The 18,823-nt window shown below is 39.1% G+C and overlaps 1 protein-coding gene across 6 annotated transcripts in view; it reads right to left on the reverse strand.

Annotated features, from left to right (window-relative positions):
• Nucleotides 1-18,823, reverse strand: part of RNF138 (ring finger protein 138) — a 33,507-nt gene extending 14,684 nt beyond the window's left edge. Inside the window, exons 1-4 of one of the 6 annotated variants that reach the window (XM_058692413.1) lie at nucleotides 18,802-18,823; nucleotides 17,158-17,351; nucleotides 5,166-5,331; nucleotides 3,874-3,989 (exon numbers count right to left, since the gene is read on the reverse strand). In XM_058692413.1, coding sequence (XP_058548396.1) covers nucleotides 3,874-3,989; nucleotides 5,166-5,331; nucleotides 17,158-17,351; nucleotides 18,802-18,804 — 479 coding nt within the window. In that variant the 5' untranslated portion in view covers nucleotides 18,805-18,823. Of the gene's footprint in view, nucleotides 1-3,873; nucleotides 3,990-5,165; nucleotides 5,332-9,601; nucleotides 9,712-16,188; nucleotides 16,208-17,157; nucleotides 17,352-17,670; nucleotides 17,793-17,877; nucleotides 18,178-18,801 lie in introns of those variants that run through there. The other 5 variants (XM_058692414.1, XM_058692415.1, XM_058692417.1 and 2 more) reach the window with 5 other exon arrangements.

The raw sequence follows: 18,823 nt of genomic DNA on the forward strand, positions 1-18,823 counted from the left end.
ATATAAAATGTATCCTCTCTCCAGACAGAGAGTACTTACTTGACAGAGAGTAAGACCTTAAATTCTCCAAACTGAGATGTTTATTAAAAACTTAGCAGCTAGCAAATAATCTTCATGGAGAACTGCATGAATATATAGATCCTGTCCATTCGACCACCACCCCTAGATTAAGCCAGAATATCAGAAATTCAGAGAAAAGCCCCTGGAAGGAAAGTTTTAATACACTGCAATAAGGCATTATCATATGCTACAATGAAGGTCTTTAAATTAGAGTCCTATGTAACGTGTTTTGTATTTGCCACAGGAAAGATGGTATTTAACTGCATAGTTTCTTCTTTTGAGGATGCTATGGGCAAAATCATTTCAGTATCACTTTTTTAGTATCAGAAATAGCTGTGTTTCTTATTAGAAACTACTTTGTTTACAATATCATTGATAATGTCAATAACTTAATGGATGTTTTCTTCTTTGTCCTAGCTACTTGGAAGCTGAGAAATATAGTGTATAGGATATTACAATATATTTGGCTACCAACTGAAATCCTTATATACTGGGTATCTTTTGCCCCTCCAGATCTTCTCTCCATTGTGCACCATGCTTTGTGTACTGAGAGACTAACCTGTATCAACAGGCTCCCCTCTCTGCTTCCCAGTTGGGTTCAGCCCAGCAGGCAACTGGGAAGGTAAAACAGGAGAGCTAGGACACTTATTTCCCAGACTCCTTCCCAGCAAAACTGCCTCAGCTGGCTGCATCCCTCACTAACTGTCCTCTCCATATAGCTTTATAGTTTTCTGTCTCCAAGTTCTGGTATTTACTTCCTCCCCTCCCCTGACCCAGAGTACATCACTCACCACTCCTTGTGATTTAGCTGCTCACCCAACACCCTACTCTTTGAAAACAGTCCCTTTACTAAATTATCCTCAGACTACCTAATTTGAACATACTGTTTCTTTCCTCCCAAGACCTTTACTATATCCTGGCATCATATCTTCTATTCCCTGCCATTAAAAACAAAAAAAAAACCCAAAACAAAAAAAACCTTATTTTCCTTCCATCACCACTTTCCTTACTAACAATCCATACACAAACCCAATTTTTGCATTGCAATTAGAATTTGCACAGGATATAAAAATGAATAATACCAAGAAGCCCATTCTAGATTTTAAAAAGACAGAATAAACAAATAAATAAAGTGTTAGAGGGTCTAGTTGGAGAACAAAGAAAGGAAGAAATTCTAGAGGTCAGAAAGATTCTACAGATCTAACACTTGGTCTAAATCTTCAAAGAGAAGAAAAAGTCCATTGACTGGCAAAGTGTGAGTTGGAGTGGTGGGAAAAGGGACTACTACTGGTAAAACTATGTAGATGAGGGAATAATGAGGGTGATATTTAAAAACTAACATTTACCAAACAAGGTACTACTATTCAATATGCTTTGCTTTTATTGACCTATTTATTGGCTTCCAACCCAATGAGGTACTAATAGTATCATTACCATCCACTTTTTTAAAACAGATGAGAAAACTGAAGTATAGTTTCCTGCCAAAATCATACAATTACTAAGTGACAGAGCCTGGGGCCCAGGCAGTCTCTCCAAGGGTTCATTTTTTTTAAATCACTAACTTATACTGCTTCTCAAGGATGACAAGGATATGGTATGAATAATTCAACATGGCTAAAGCATATGATGCAATGATGGGTAACCAAGAAAGAGAAAGGCCAAAAAGGGCAAGGCAAGTGCCAGATCAAAAAGGGCTTTAGAATAAAGAATTCTGTCTTATAAACCAGTTGTTGGATTTTAGATCATGGAACTTCTTGAGAATCTCAACATCCTTTCTCCAGAACAATGCACATACACAAAACATTTGGTAGTTTAGGTAGTTCACAGAGTCCTTGGTGGCCCTGGGAACCCAGGATGAGAAACAATGCTATCAGGTCATGCATGGTTAAGTTACTGACAAGGTACAAGGAGGCAGGTTTAAGGACAGGGAGAAAGAGATCAGAATTGCACTTCTGAAATAACAATTTAGCAATGTAAAACACATTCGAGGAGGATCACCCACAAAAAGACTATTGCAATAGTTCAAGTGAGAGATGATGAGGGCTTGAGCTAGGGAAGTGACACTACTTTTAGAAGAAAGGCACAGAAGAGGAACACTGCTATCAGGAATCAAACTGGATCTGAGAAGTAAGACAGAAGAAGGCAAGACTCCTGAGAAGAAACTTTGGTTCTTTAACAAGCAGTGACTGCAAAAATCATACATACTAGGAACTTTGCTAAGCACTGGAGAGACAATGTTAAACAAGACAAACCACCTCACACTTAAGAATAATCTATTAGGTTAATAACAAACTGTTGAGTAATTTCAATATAGCGGAGGTACAATAACAAAGAAAGCACAGGGATGAAGGAACCTGAGATTTTTTTTAAAAAATTGTAAAATAGGAGTGACCCATCTCATCTAATGACACTAAGTCAAGTAAAATGAGACTCTAAAAAGAATCTTGCAAGGGCGCCTGGCTGGCTCAGTCAGTGGAGCTTTGAGCATGTGACTCTTGATCTCAGGGTCAAGAGTTCAAGGCCCACATTGGGCACAGAGCCTACTTAAAAAACGGGTGTGGGGGGGTGCCGCCTGGGTGGCTTAGTCTTTTAAGCATCTGACTCCCGATTTGGGCTCAGGTCATGATCTCACAGTTCATGGGATTGAGTCCCATGTCAGGCTCTGTCTGCACTGACAGTGGGGAGGTGTGGAGTCTGCTTGGTATTCTCTCTCACCCTCTCTTTCTCTGCCCCTCCTCCGCTTGCTCTCTCTCAAAATAAATAAGTAAACTTAAAAAAAAAAATTAAAAAAATTGTCGACGGGCAATCAGAAAATTACTAAACACTAGAACAGTTTCAAATAAGGAGTAGAGAAGGCTACATACAGTATGAGTGCTTAAGAGTAGTTAATCACTGAAAATTAGCAACACATGAAATGAAATGCTACTCAAATAAAATGCTACTCAAATAAAATCTTGAGAGAGACTGCTTAACACATTGTCTCCTGGGAGCCTTTCTAGACTACTGCCAATACTGCCTTTCCTTACACAAGGATATGCATAGATGGTAATATTATAAAGAAAAGCAAGGGAATAAATAACCTAAAAAAGAGGAGAGTGGTTACGTCGGGGAATATGCAGTTCAAAAGGACATGGGGTCCCAAGAAGATTCTAAGACTCTGAAGAATGTTCTATTTTTTAATTTGTGTTAGGAGTAACTGGATATTTGTCTTAATGCTATTAAAATCACACATGTACATTTCAGCCATTATTCTGTGTAAAATACATTTCATAAAAATGTTTAATATACACACATCAGAGACAATAAAACATAAAAACAAAATCTACTTTAAAAAAAGAGGGGAACTAAAACAGGGCTAAGAATTTAATAGTACCAAGTTTCACTTTTATATGACATTTTACTATGAAAATTAAAATTTCCAACAACTCTATTGCTCAATTGCAAATAAAAAAGATTTTAGTTGAAAGGGATTTTTAGTTTTCAAGTAATTTCAATTGCAAAAGAAAACAGCCTTCAACCCTCATGTTTGTTTTTTATTCAAAGAAATGTAGATTTTTTTTTTTAAGAATTATTTTTGAATAACATAAGCTTAAATATACCATGAAGTCACTCTCCCCGATGCAATCTTAGACATGAAGTCACTCTCCCCGTTGCAAGCTTAGAGAAGTTAAGCTTGAAGACAAATATATTTCTGTTACTTGGGAATTTAAACACACACACCCCCCAAAACAAAAAACACCTCATCACACAGTTACCCCAAACAATCCCATTTTAACTATAAAAATTCTCTTTTTAAGAATACATATTGCTTACCTGTTCCCTACTGAATCTTGAGAGATCTGAAAGTTTGGAATGACAGAGGAAACACCATATTCATCTTGATACTTCTTACAAGATTTGTAATGATGTCTCATGCGATAGAATTTAATCTGTAAATTATTGATCAAAATGTAATGTGACTTTTAATTTTAAATAGAAGTCATACATTTGAGATATTATCAATAGCCAAAAACCAAAATATAACATTACCAACTTAGTATTCCATTTAAACAAGATTTTTTTAGTCAATGATTTAATTCTTAAGTAGAAGCTGAAAATAAGTAATAAGTTTGTTAGATGCAGATGTGAACTTACTGCAAAAAATGTTAGCAAATAAATTTACATTTGAAACTCTACTACTAATAATAGACCAAAAAAATACATTAAAAGCAGTAATACACTGCCTGAAAGTATTGGGCATATCTTTATTCACTGCAACTTGGCAGAGTTAGAAAGTGCTTTAAAAAAAAAATTGGGTTCCCAGGTTAACACTTGGAACATTTTTCAGTTTCTCACTGAGGAGTAGAGCCAGAATCTCTCAAGTGTATTTTCCGGCTTCGCTTCATTGCCCTGTCAGTTAACACCTCCCTCAAAGAGATGGAAAAGCAGATCTGACTTGTGTGAATGCATGAAATAGCAACTGGTTTTGCTCACTGACTTTATTAGCTGTTTGAAAAAGTGGCTGCAATAAATCCATAGACACATGGATATACTCAAAGCCTAACCACCCCTATTTCACTCCCTCTCCAAGTGATAGAATAAAATCCAGACTGGGGAATTCATGCCAGTTATTTGCCAACACCTGATGTTCTCACCTGTTCCTTAAAAATTAATTAGTCTTTGCAAAATATTTTGTAATTTCTTACACACATAAATACACAAGTAAAGTGGGCAACCAGAGACTTCCTCTATTTGGCCCATTTCTGTGTACAAAATTGCAATAACGATGCTACCATCACAATTTGTACCAGAATGGGGTTTAAATGAGTTAAATGCCAGTTTGTTCATTTAGTTTACTTAGTAGATAATCATTAAGCAATTAATTTGAGAAAGATGCCATGCTAAAAATTATGACAAATTCACAGATTGTATCTCTCAGTCTCTGTTCTCAATACATTTATAATCTAGTAAAATCTATAATCAGGTGGTTTTTTCACCTTTCTACCTAATTTAAGTAACTTCTTTCTCTTCAAACCAGCACCTACCAAGAAAACTCAAACAGGAATTTCATTTTCGAAGTAGAGTAGAACCTTCATTTTCAAAGAGCTATGTCACAGTTACTCTACCTGTTTTGCACAGCATCTGCAGCTACCAGAAAACTTCCTCATGATATTTTCAAGGTCTAAGGCCCGTTCAGGACATGCTCTCTCTCTTCTAGTCACATTTCCACGACAGAGGGGACAATGTATTCCGCTTTCTCTCATTGCAGTCAGGAAACATTTTCTACAGAAACTAAACCAAACATTTGTGACATGTTAACTACAGAAAAAAGACTCTTCCCATTTCTATGATTAAACACAAGCAAGTGGTTATGGATATATATTCATGCTAAATGAGTTAGGTTATTCATATGTACATAAACTGCAGAATTTTAAAAACTGTACATGTATTTCTCAGAGTATAAGGCTAACAACTGAACTAGATGGAAATATAAAAGAAACTACACTCAATTATGCTTTAAACTTTTTAACATAATATATGAAAAATAAGTATTAACATTATATTAATTATTAAAGGAAGCATGGTACAAAGGAATGACTGGCTTATCCTAACTGTGTCATTTACTAGCAGTGTGATCTCAAGCAACATGTTTGGCCACAATGGATTTCCATTTCCTCCCCTAATAAAATGAAAGAATAGACTACATCAACTTTTATCTCAAGTTGATGTATTTCAAGATATTCCATAAGACATGAATATGAATAGGTCTACCAGAAAACAGTGCACAAATTTGGGAAATTCTAGGATAAACAAAGTTAAAGTTTCTCTGCTTGGGAAAACGTATTACCCAAACTTGTGTTGTCAGGAAATAGGAAAACTTCCCACAGTAGTGAGCAATGAAACTTAGTTTGAGAAATATTTAAGGACCCATCCAGCTCTAACCATCTCTCAACATTCTAATTAGAACCAAACTCACTAAAATTTTTATTTCTCCTCTCCTAACCTAGCCAAATACCCGACCTGATCATTTTGCTTTTAAAAAAACTAGATAAATCATAGCCATCATATATGGGGTCCAAAGTCCATATACATTTAATCCAATCCCCTATAAGTACAAATATTCAATCTTCCTCATCTAACTAAAGTTGAGAGCGACTAGTGTAACAGATCATAGGAAATAAGTTTCCTAACTACGCAGCATTGAACAAGTCACTTTTCTCCCTCACCCACAAAATGAAAAGTATCTACAGTTGATACAGTTATTCAGAGGATTAAAATAGATAATACAATAAAATGCTTATCACAGTATTTTTGACAGTTATGAAAGTACTCCATAAATAGTAGCTAATGTCACTAACATAGCATTTGATATGATTACCAATTAAGACCATAAATTATTAAAAATATTCATTATAACCTGGAGTCAAAAAATGCAAAGTAAACACGACCAAGATACCATCTTTCAGCCGTCAAACTAAAAACTAGTTTTAGAAATAATAACCAGTGTTAGAAGATAAAAGGAAATGAGTGCTCTACATTTCTGGGTAACAATTTGTCAATACTTACCAAAATCATTTTTAAAGAAAGGGCATCCCAAAAGCCTGAGTGCTGTTTCAAGCTTTAGTAGTTTCAGAAAGCATAAAAACTACAAAGTTACAAAACCATCATTTGTAAGTTCAATTGTTTAAAAACTAAAATTTAATCGTCTATATATTTTGTAAATTTTTAATAAACTTTTAACTTAAATTCTTTGTTTCAGTGTTTGCACTCTTTAATCAAAGGGACCATAAAAGAGAAAAAAAAGAAGGGGGGATGAATCAGAAACAAACCAAAAAAGCAAGACTAAAAAAACAAAAAACAAAACAAAACAAAAAAACAAGACTAACTGGAGCCATAGTCTAGACCATGATAAGGTCTGCACTAAGGCAGGAATAGGAGAAATGGGATTTCTATTTTAAAGACACAGTTATCAGGGAGCTTCCTATGTTAACAAATAAAATCAACAGAATTTTTTGAGAATAACTTGTGGGAGAATGAGAAAAATAAGTATTTATAACCAGAAGACTTGAGTAAAAGGTGACTATATTAACCAAGTTAAAAAATATTGTAAGAGTTGGTTTGACAGAGGAAAGGTACAAAGTGCCTACAAAAATCTCAATGCATGATATCCAGTAAAGACCTGGAAATAAGGATCTGGAAATTAGGGAGAAAAATATGGAGAGCAGATAAAGTGCAAAAGAGCACTAAAGAAACAATCTAGAGAAATATAAACATTTAAAGGAGTGTTCAGAGAAAAAGAGAGAAAAAGAAGAGATTGATAAGTAATATTAGAGAAGCCAAGTCTAATAAGCTACCAAAGAGAAATAATAAAAAGATGAAAGCAAAACTGTCACCAAACTATTAAGCTAACTTTCTAAATAAAGAATTGAAAACTGTCAAAGTTCATACCAGCAAAATTCATTACAAGAGATAATCATGTATCATCATTGAATGATGATGCTTGAGTGAAAGAAATCAAGTAGAACAGTTAACAATTAAAGGTAAATTAGTCAATATGCTAATTTAACAATTATAAATAAAATATAAACACAGAACATTACAAGATTTTAACCAAGATGCAAAAATGCTATATTTAGAGGGAGGGGATAAAATAAAATTTCAAAGCCCACTTATTAACTAAATAACTAAAATAATAAAAATGTGATAACAGGGGCGCCTGGGTGGCGCAGTCGGTTAAGCGTCCGACTTCAGCCAGGTCACGATCTCGCGGTCCATGAGTTCGAGCCCCGCGTCAGGCTCTGGGCTGATGGCTCGGAGCCTGGAGCCTGTTTCCGATTCTGTGTCTCCCTCTCTCTCTGCCCCTCCCCCGTTCATGCTCTGTCTCTCTCTGTCCCAAAAATAAAAAAAATTAAAAAAAAAAAAACATTAAAAAAAAAAAAATGTGATAACATTATATACATAACAGAATAACTAAAATTTTAGGAGAAGATGAAAGATACCAAGTGTTGGGGAAGATGTGAGCCAACCTAAACTCCCATTCAATCTGTAAGAGTGTAAACTGATAGAATACAACCATTTGGAAAACTGACGGTACCCACTAGTAATTCCATTCCAAAGTTTATCCGCAACAGAACTGCAAATACGATCTGAAGAAATTTCCTAGAAAGTTCATAGCCACACTACTGGTAATAACCAAAAGCTGAAAATTACACAAATGTCCATCAACAGAAGAATGAATAAACAAATTATAGCATATTCACAAAATTAAAACTATAGGATACTGTAATAAGAATGAATATGGATGAACATAATGTTCAGCTCAAGAAGCCAGATGCAAGAGAGTACAACTGCATGATTCTATTTTTATAAAGTATAAAACATGTTTCAATGCTGAATGAAGTTTTACTAAAAAGTAGAAACAAATACAGTAATTACTACTTTCAAAAATATGGACATGGCTACAAATACAAGATTTAAAGGCATAAAATACAGAAAAGCAAGAAATAAAAATCACTTTGGATGACAAAATGTTTGGTTAGAAAATCTTCGATTAACCTCCAAAATTACAACACATAGCAACTGTACAATATAAACTCTCCAAATAGTAAGAACATTACTAAAGATTACTGATAGTGTCAAAAACAGTGAAAAATATTCATATAAAAAACTAAACAAAGTAATCAGGTTTAAAATTAACTTAGAACTTTATTCAAAATACAGACATAAATAAAGATTTTTAGTAGAAATGCACATTATAAAGTAATAAAGGCAAAACAGAGTTTTATTAAATAAATACTGAAACTTCTTAAAGACTGGCAAAAATAGATCTTAAAAAGCAAAACTGACTGGGGCTCCTGGCTGGCTCAGTAGGCAGACCATGTGTCTCTTGATCTCGGGGTTGTGAGTACAAGGCCCATGTGTGTGTGGGTGGCATAGAGTTTATTTAAAATTTAAAAAAAAAAAAAAAAGCAAAAGTGTTTTAACAAAGGTGCAACAAGTCAATGATGTTAGAGCAACTGGACATCCATAGGCACAGAAATGAACCCCAATCTAAGTCTGCCACCTTATACAAAAATTAAAACAGATCCTGGATTGTAGTAAACTGGGAAATTGCCATATAAAGATATATTCACTTTAGAGGTGCCTGGGTGGCTCAGTCGGCTAAACGTCCAACTTCGGCTCAGGTCATGATCTCACAGCTCGTGGGTTTGACCCCGTGTTAGGCTCTGTGCTGATAGCTCAGAGGCTCTGTGCTGACAGGCCTGGAGCCTGCTTCGGATTCTGTGTCTCCTTCTCTGCCCCTCACCCACTCACAATCTGTCTCTCTCTCTGTTTCTCTCTTAAAAATAAATAAAACATTAAGAAAAAAGAAACTTTTAAGGATATATTCACTTTCTAATGCCCAGAACAAGTGAATATTACCTTATATTACAACAGACCTGATTAAAGTTAAGGATTTGGGGATGGGGAAATTAGCTGGGCTTATCCAGGTGGGTCCTAAATGCCATTACAAGCATCTCTGTAAGAGAGGCAAAGAGAGATCTGGCACAGACATACATACAGAGTTCAGATGAGCAGAGACTGGAGCAGTGTCTCTGAAGGGCCTCAGGCCTTAGCCAGCACCTTGATTGTGGTCCACAGAAATTGGTTTCAGACTTCTAGCCTCCAAAACTACGTGAAAATAAATGTTATTATAAGCCACCAAGGTTGTGGAATGTGTTACAGCAGCCCTAGGAAACTAATATACAGAAGTAAATGTAAAATAGTAAACTACAAAACTCTTAGGGAAAAAAAGAGGAGAAAATATTCACAATACAGAGCTACACAGATTTGATGTTAAAAGCACATTCTAAATAGAAAAAAATGATATAGTGGACTTCATAAAAATTATAAAACATTTGCTATGCAAAAGACTCTAGAGTGGCCATCTTCCGTGAGTCACTGAGCTGACAAATTCCCTTGTATTTACACTTTGACCCAGCAATTTCATTTGTGAGAATTGATCTTACAGAAAAAACTTTCACATGTGAAATGGCATTTATACAAATTTAATCACTGCAGCATTATTTAAAACAGTAAAAGATTAGAAACAACCTAAATGTTCATCAATATGAAATTGGTTAAATAATGATACATCAAACAATGGAATACTAGAACACTAAATATGTTCCATGAGGTCAGGGATTTTTATCTGGTTTGTTGCATATTACAGACCTAGTATCTATAATACTACTAGCACATAATGGATACTTAATGTTGGTTGAATAAATGAAGAAAACTCTACAACCATAATATGTACACATGTACTGATATAAAATGATCTCCAGGGGTGCCTGGGTGGCTCAGTCCGACTTTAGCACAGGTCACAATCTTATGGTTTGTGAGTTCGAGCCCTACATGGGGCTTGCTGCTATCAGGGCAGAGCCTACTTCGGATCCTCTGTGCCCTTCCTCCCTGCTCATGTGCGCGCTCTCTCTCTCTCTCTCTCTCTCTCTCTCAGAAGAGAAGAGAAGAGAAGAGAAGAGAAGAGAAGAGAAGAGAAGAGAAGAGAAGAAAAGAAAGATCCTCAAAATAGTAACATGAAAATAGTACGACACAAAAGATTGCATATAGAATGCTCTGTGAACAACAAAAAATAATATTTGTAACCTTGTTTATATACATATCTCTGAAAGAATGTATAAGGTAATAGTGATTTGGGAAGACATATTTCCTTTCGTACCTTTAGAATTGTGAATTAGGGGTGCCTGGGTGGCTCAATCCATTGGGCGTCTGACTTTGGCTCAGGTCTGATAGGACCGTTTGTGAGTTCAAGCCCCATATTGGGATCTGTGCTGACAGCTCAGAGCCTGGAGCCCATTCGTTCCTTTACTCAATACTGAATGTGTATAGTAGGCTTCAGTAAGTAAAAGGAGACTTAGGTAGCTGCCTTTAAAACAGAGCTTACAGTGAGGACATTAGTCAAATCAGCTGATTCCAAAAATGTTTTAAGTACAAAGTTATTCAAGTCTTTTATATCCAATTCTACTGTTCCTTCTTCTGTACCACCAAGCAACAAGCTTCCTTAGATACAAAACTTCCTTATTCTTGGGGCACCCGGGTGGCTCAGTCAGTTAAGCGTCTAACTTCAGCTCAGGTCACGATCTTGGGGTCTGTGAGTTCCAGCCCCGCATCCAGCTCAGCATTGACAGTGAGGAGGCTGCTTGGGACTATCTGTTCTTTTCTTTCTCTCTCTCTCTCTCTCTCTCTCTCTCTCTCAAAATAAATAAATAAACTAACTAAATAAGTTAATAGAACTTGTTTGCTTATTCCTCATCTCCCTTTGGCTGGACTATTTGAATTTGCTAAATAGAACTGGTTTCAAAACAAAGTAGAAGGGGGAGGGAAAAAGATGCAAATCTAAATTACTAAATCACTAAATCCTATTTAGTCAATCAACTATTAATAGATAGATGATAGAAAGATAAAGATACATAAATCAGTTAAAGCCATCAGTTAGCCAGCCACCCTTTGCAACAGATACAGCATACTGTTCTCAACTACAATCAGGGTGATGGCACTGTGAGTTTCACTTCATTCCTTGTATCTTTTTGCACTATAAATTATGTCACTTTTATAAACAGAAAAATAAAACTATTTTAATTTTCAAAAGAAATAAAGCTGCAATTGTCAAAGTAAGTTTTCGGTATTCTTGAGAATGGATTTTTTATTTTTACTACTGAAGTATAGCTGACGTACAACGCTATATTAATTTAAGGTGTACAATATCATGACTGGACAATTCTATACATTAGTCAATGCCTACCTCAGTAAGAAGAGTCACCATCAGTCACCATGGGATGTTATTACAATATTATTGACTTCCCTATGCTGTACTTTTCATCCTCATGACTTATATTGTAACCGGAAGTTTATTCCTCTTAAATCCCTCTTCGCTTTTTAGCCCATCCCCTAACCCTTCCCCTCTGGCAACAAGGAGTTTATTCTCTGTATTTATGAGTTGTTTTGTATTTGTTCATCATTTATTTGTTCATTTGTTTCATTTTTTAGATTGTACATGTTAAGTAAAATCATATGGTATTTGTCTTTCTCTGACTTATTTCACTTAGCATAATACCCTCTAGATCCATCCATGTTGTAGCAAATGGCAAGATCTCATCCTTTTTTATGGCTGAGTAGTATTCCATGTATGTGTGTATGTGTGTGTACTTTTCATATACATATATACATAAATACTGAGTAGTATTCCATGTATGTATGTGTACTTTTCATATACATATATATATATATATACATACATATACACACACATTCTAGTATCTATGCATATATATACCACATCTTATTTAAAAATCTAGTACCCTGTATCTTCCTAGTCTATAGTCAAAATCATTCCCCATAACAACTTTAACTAAAAAAAAACATCAGACATTTTAAGTTAGTCTTCAGGACTTTAAATTAAGTCAACCTTCTGTTACATAATTAAATAGCATAGTTGTTTTCTAATTATGTCATTTTATAAATACAGTTGGTAGAGCATGTGACTATTGATCTTGGGGGTTGTAAATTCAAGCCCCATGCTGGGTAGAGAGATTACCTAAAAATAAAATCTTTAAAAAAATAAAGAAAAAAGATGGTTTACAGCAGCATTCATTAAGTCAGCAAAAACCTATACAAGTCTACCTTTCAGAATTATAATAAATCTGTAGGAAAGAAGAAAAGTTTAAAGTATATATTTAGAGTATGACTGCTCAAACAAAATAAAGTTGTTAAAATTATGAGAAATATAAACTAAAAATTCAGGAACTGGACAATACAAAGCAGGTCAATAAGGAATCATACAAGTATGTGTTTAATGAGAAGTAAAAGCTGATTTACATTAACTCATTTTTTAAAAGTTTATTTTGAGGGAAAGAGAGCAGGGGAGCGGCAGGGAGTGGGAGAGAGAATCCCAAGCAGGCTCCTCACTGTCAGCACAGAGCCCAGCGCGGACTGGAGCCCACGAACCATGAGACAGTGACCTGAGCCAAAATCAAGAGTCAGACACTTAACCCACTAAACCACCAGGTGCCCCTATATTATCATTTTTTATAAGTTTATTTATTTTGAGAGAGAGCCTCTCTGATGCATGGCTCAAACCCACAAACTGCAAGATCATGACCTGAGCCAAAGTCAAATGCTTAACCAACTGAGCCATCTAAGCTCCCCTTATCTCAGTTTTAGAGATGCCTCCTTACAGAGATGCACAAAAACAAACATTAGATTTCCAACTTCAAGAGTATGGCAAGGCATCAACGTATTATATGTAATTTTCACCACAATGAAGCTTACTTTCTAACCATGCACAAACGTTATTCCCTTGACCGTTCAAAACAGGAAAGAAGAGAGGTTTGGTTCAAAGAGCCTTTGAAGACTACAAATGAAAACACCAAAAGCAATACCTTACTACTATGCCAGTCTGTGCCTTCTTAATTTTAGTATATGTGCGGCCAAAGCGAGCACGGTACCTTCTTCTTAAACCTTACTCTGAATACCTGCTCAACTTTAATATTCTTAATTTATGTTTACTTGCTTTTTAAAATATTACATCTGACCACTCTAAGGCAACTAACACTGCTGACTACTGTCTCCTTGTATTTCTTCTCAGTTTCCATGTCACACTCTATCCTGGTTTTCTTCCTATCCTGTCCATTCCTTCTCAAGCTGCACTTTTCTCTACTCCAGATGTAAATACATATTCTCTAGCACTTTGTTGTATCTAGGTCCTCTGCTATCTTCCAACTTACAGACCTCCCTCAGTGGCTACCATCCATACTCATAGCTTTAGTTCCATGTATTCCACATCCACATACATACACTTAACTATGGGACATCATGAAATCTTACATGGGTTTCCTTAAAATGTCAGGAATCTCTTCTGTCCATTCCTACTATCATTACCTTGGTTCAGGTTCTAACCATTTTTTTTCTCTGACACATCAGTGATTGACCTCTTCACTAGTCTCACCACCACACCAAAGCTGGATCCTGCTACTTAAAGTAATCATATGAAATGTGATCATGCTGTTCCTCTGCCAAAAATTATTGAACAGATCTCTTTGGCTTTCAGGAAAAAGTTCAAATTGGCTTATACAGAAAGTTCCTGCCAATACCTCTAAACTCTCTCTCTACTACACTCATCCTTTGGCTCCAGCCAAAATTTGTAGTCTGGAAATAGTCATTCTCTAGAACTCCTCCTTGCCTCTGAATATACCATAAACCTAATCAGGGTATTCCCCAATAAGCCCTGAATAATCAATTCTGACCTAAAATACTGCATCATCAAGGAAATCTCTCATTTAGTCATAGGCTGATTTTGACACCTGCTCTCAATGCTCACAAAAAATTTTCCTCTTAAATCGCTTCCAGATCATATTCATGCTTAGATCTTCTCCACTAGTCTATTGACAGTCCCCAGGAAAAGAGCACTTTGTATTCTTTCTATCTGACATACAGAAAACATTCAACATCTCCTGTTTGAAGGAACTAAAGAGGATTATACAGGAATTTATATTTTGGTGCAATTATTCTAATGATAATGAACCTGCTCCTTTGATTAGAATAGGCAGTGTGCAAATCCTTTGCTGTCATTGAAATGGCAGTGACAATTTTTTACTTTCTAACAGATCCACAGTGATCCAAAATTCTTATCACTCATTTCTTACTATCAATGAATCAAAAACTGATTTTGTAGCTAAATATAATAAGCACTTTTAAAGGCATAGGTTTGCCTTTTGTGAAAAGGAAAGAGCAAATGACATGGTAAACTAGATTATTTAAAACAATTGCATTTCCCCACCAAACTCCTAGTCAATCAAGGCCCTGTTCCACCATTACCATCCTTTCCAAATAAAACACCCCCCCCCCCCACCACCAGCTACTTTAATTCATTGTTCAGGCAGAACCTTAGAGCATGTGTGTCTGTGGGCGGGGAGGGAGGAGATGGGGTGATAAAGCAGTAAATGTTCATTCTTCTTACCAATAAAATCTACCCTACATTTCATTTTTACATTTAGTCTAGTGAATGTAACATTTAGTCATCTCCAAGTTCAATGAGATGATTAGAAAAAGATCCTCAACAACCATCTCCGCTCTCTTTTCCATACCCTAGATGTCAAGCCAAATTAGTCTGATTTAAAATGTCCCACAAGGAGGGGCGCCTGGGTGTCTCAATCCGTTGGGCGTCCGACTTCAGCTCAGGTCATGATCTCACGGTTCCTGAGTTCGAGCCCCGCGTGGGGCTCTGTGCTGACAGCTCAGAGCCTGGAGCCTGTTTCAGATTCTGTGTCTCCCTCTCTCTCTGACCGCCCCCCCCCCCCACTCACGCTCCGTCTCTGTCTCTGTCAAAACTAAATAAACATTAAAAAATATTTTTTTAAATGTCCCACAAGGGAAGCGAACTAGAGCAAACTGCATGGAATTTTGAGGAGAGCTGCAGATTACAATGAGTTCTATGAGGTCAATGACCCAAAGGGTAAGGATTCTGTCCAGAAACACTTCCTCTTTGACCTCCTTCCTTCCCTTTTGCCCACCCACTGCCAGCACAAGCACAGGAAAGGCATCAAATTATAATAATGAACACTGACAGATTAAAGGCAATAAAGCATACATTGTGCCCTTAACATAACATCTCAAAATATTTCTCCAACAATCTGCATTTGTTGCACCAAATAAAGCAATTTCAGACGGTCATTCATGTCCCATAACAACAAAACTTAACTGGCACAACTCCTATAAAGTCATATACTCCTGGCTCACACAATGACCGCATAATAGGAGTAAGGTAGACAGTGCAGTCAAGGTTGAGGATCAGAGTGAGAAAAATGGGTATCAAATAACTGTAATAAAATCTCTGATTAAGAACCCAAAATTCATTCCATTCTTTATGAAATTACAAAACCTGTCTCTCAAAATTAAAAAAAAAAAAAAGGTTGAAGGGAAAAGAAATATATTTATAAATAAATGTGTCCCATTCTTTTCAGCTATTTGCAAGCACACAGAACTTTCAAATCTGAGTGTCTTTCTTCAAATAAAGATTTCCAAGCTTCACCTGCCAGAAATTCTTTTGCGAATTTGGAATGGAGCCTAGGTATTGGTATGTTTACTTACAAAGTTCCTCAAGGACTCTGATCAGCAGCCAGGTTTGTCAGATGTGCTACATATCTTTACAAGAAGGGCTTCTTCCAACTCTTACTGACACTCTACCAAAATTATCTGTAGGATGATCGAAGTTCTTCCTGTAAGTATGCCAAATCGAACAGCACCATGCCACCTCATCTAATCCCTTTGTGTTCTCCCTCACTCCTGGAGTTACTGCCTTATCTTCAGTTCATTCCACGAAACAGCAATCTTCCTTTCCTATCTCCACCTTCACAGTAACCAAGTAATAAGCAGAAGGGTAAAACAAAAGGAAACTATCACTTCAATACCCGGAAATCCTGTCAGTTCTAACGTGAGAGAAGAAAACCCGTTCTAGATCATTCTAACATGTACTGTATTTTAAAGGAGAGGGAACATTTTCAAGAGTGGTCTGTGAAGCCGGGTTGAAAGGTTAAGTTAGATAAGCGTTCTTGGATCTGGAAAGAATGGACCAAGGTTCCGAAAGAAGGAGAAACTTTAAAGCAAGGCAGGTCATACAGTGGGGGGTAGTGGGGGCAAGGAAGGCGAGCGCGCTGGTGCGGGCACCTTCGGCCGGTTTTGACACTCGACACCCCAGCCCTCACTCGGGTTGCTAGGAAACAAAAAGGCTCCACATTCCCTGCAATTCCTCCCGGGCCTGGAGGAGAGGGGGCCTCCGGGGCCTGAAGACACGACAGAGACAAGCTTGGCCACTACCCCGGGGGTGCGAAAGCAAGGGATGGATACCAGGGGGCCGGGGGCTCGGGCACCGGGACCGGCGCAGGAAGCTGGCCCGGAGCTCGGGAGGAGGGCGGGAGGCAACAGGCCCTCCGCGCCGAGGGGAGCTCGGCCAGGTCGCAGTGGGCTCCGCTCCTGCCAGGCCGCAGCCGAGGGTCCGGGGCTGGATGCCGGGCCTAAACGACCACCCGGCTCCCCGTGGGGGAGGAGGCGTCTACTCACACGTGCTGACAGGCCGCGGTCCTCACGGGCGTTTTGAGCACCTCCTGACAGACAGGGCAGTAGAAATCATCTTCGGTGTAGGACGTGGCCGCAGAGAGCTCATCGGCCATGGCGGGGGATGGGGGAATCAAGGCGATGGCGGCAGCGGCGGCGACAGCGGCCGAGCTGGCGGTGGCGGCCCGGGGCCCGACTCCCTACGCGAACCCGAAGGGGGAGGGGAATCGCGTCAGGAAGCGGCTCGCGCCAGGAAGGGGGCGGGGCAGGGCGGGACCGGGCGGGGCCGAACGCTAAGACGCTACGGCCGCACGCGCCGGGCGAGGGCCGGCCTTTAGGGCTGCTCCTCCCGGCGGAATGGTGAGGCGAGGTGCTTGGCTGGAGGCCACAGTGGAGAAACCGGTCAGCGGCTTCACTTTCGCTTCCACCCTGGCTCGGAGTACGCGGGACGCCGCCCCTCCGCGCGAGAACGAAGGCCGCACCCAGGCAGCTGCCTCCCGCCCGAGGCCGCTCCCTTACCTGGCTCCACGAGGCGGCCGCGGTTCCGCCCCCGCCCTCTTCTCCGCCTCCTGACTCCTTTCCCCCCCACCCCCACCCCCTGGCCCCGCCCGCACAGCCGTCTAGCTGCGCGCCGCTACCTAGCCAGTTCCAAGGCTGCCTGCCCCGCCCACACCGCCCCCGCCCCGCTCCGCTCCGCCCCTCCACTCTGCTTGCGTAGCCGCTCACTTAGGAGCCCGGGAGACGCGCGGTGACTGGAGTTGCTTTCCCCGCGCGGGTCGGTGGAGAAGTGGCCCTGCGCCGTCCTCGGTCTTCTAGTCCGGCCGCTGCTGCCTTGGCAGCCGAGGCCGGGAGGGGACTGGCGAGAAGCGTGCTTAGCATTTATCGGCCGGAAAGGGGGCCGGGCCCGAGGCTCATGGTGCACCGGGATCCCACCGCCCCCTCCAGCAGCCCTCCCGTGGCGTTGCTCTGCCTGCAGCCAGCCTGGCGGGTTGCCGAACACCAGGGGGCGGCGAACACCTGACCGAGGAGTGGGGAGAGGGCGGGGTGGGTAGAGCGGCCTCCATAGCAACCAGCGCGTCGCGCCCGCAGGTGGTTGTGACATAAACAGCTGGGTGCCCACCTGTACACTGCCCCCCCCCCGTCTCCCCCTAGCGGGGACACCATTTCTCGCCGCTTCTATCAAATATATTGGGCTTTCCAGGAATTTTTCCTCAAAAAATATTCCCTAATGTTAAAGGTATGGACCTTACTATTTGTCCCTGACAAAATGTTTTGATCATGTCGAGATGTGTTATGAAACAAGTAAATATCCGTTCTGCAATTTCGATCCTTTGAGGAGGAAAAATTAAATAATAAGCTCCCCTGAGAGGGTTTGAACTTTCCCCCTTAACACAGCCTGACGGGTTACTCTCGCAGATGCATTCTTCCACCACCCAACACCTTGTTTTCTGATGGCTTTGAAGAAAAGTGAGGTAGAAACATGGATCTAAACATTTCATCATTATTCACTAGTTTAAATGTTTATATTTTTGTTTACGGGCCAGATACATCTGGATGGGATCACAACCGCATGAAAGGAGCTAAGGAAAATCTGGAACATTATAGAGCATCCTCAATTAGTTTCAGAAAAGAAAAGAAAATTATCCTTACCATGCTTTGTTAAGGCTCTCCA

This window comes from Neofelis nebulosa, chromosome 11 (assembly GCF_028018385.1).
Source record: "Neofelis nebulosa isolate mNeoNeb1 chromosome 11, mNeoNeb1.pri, whole genome shotgun sequence".
NCBI lineage: Eukaryota > Metazoa > Chordata > Mammalia > Carnivora > Felidae > Neofelis > Neofelis nebulosa.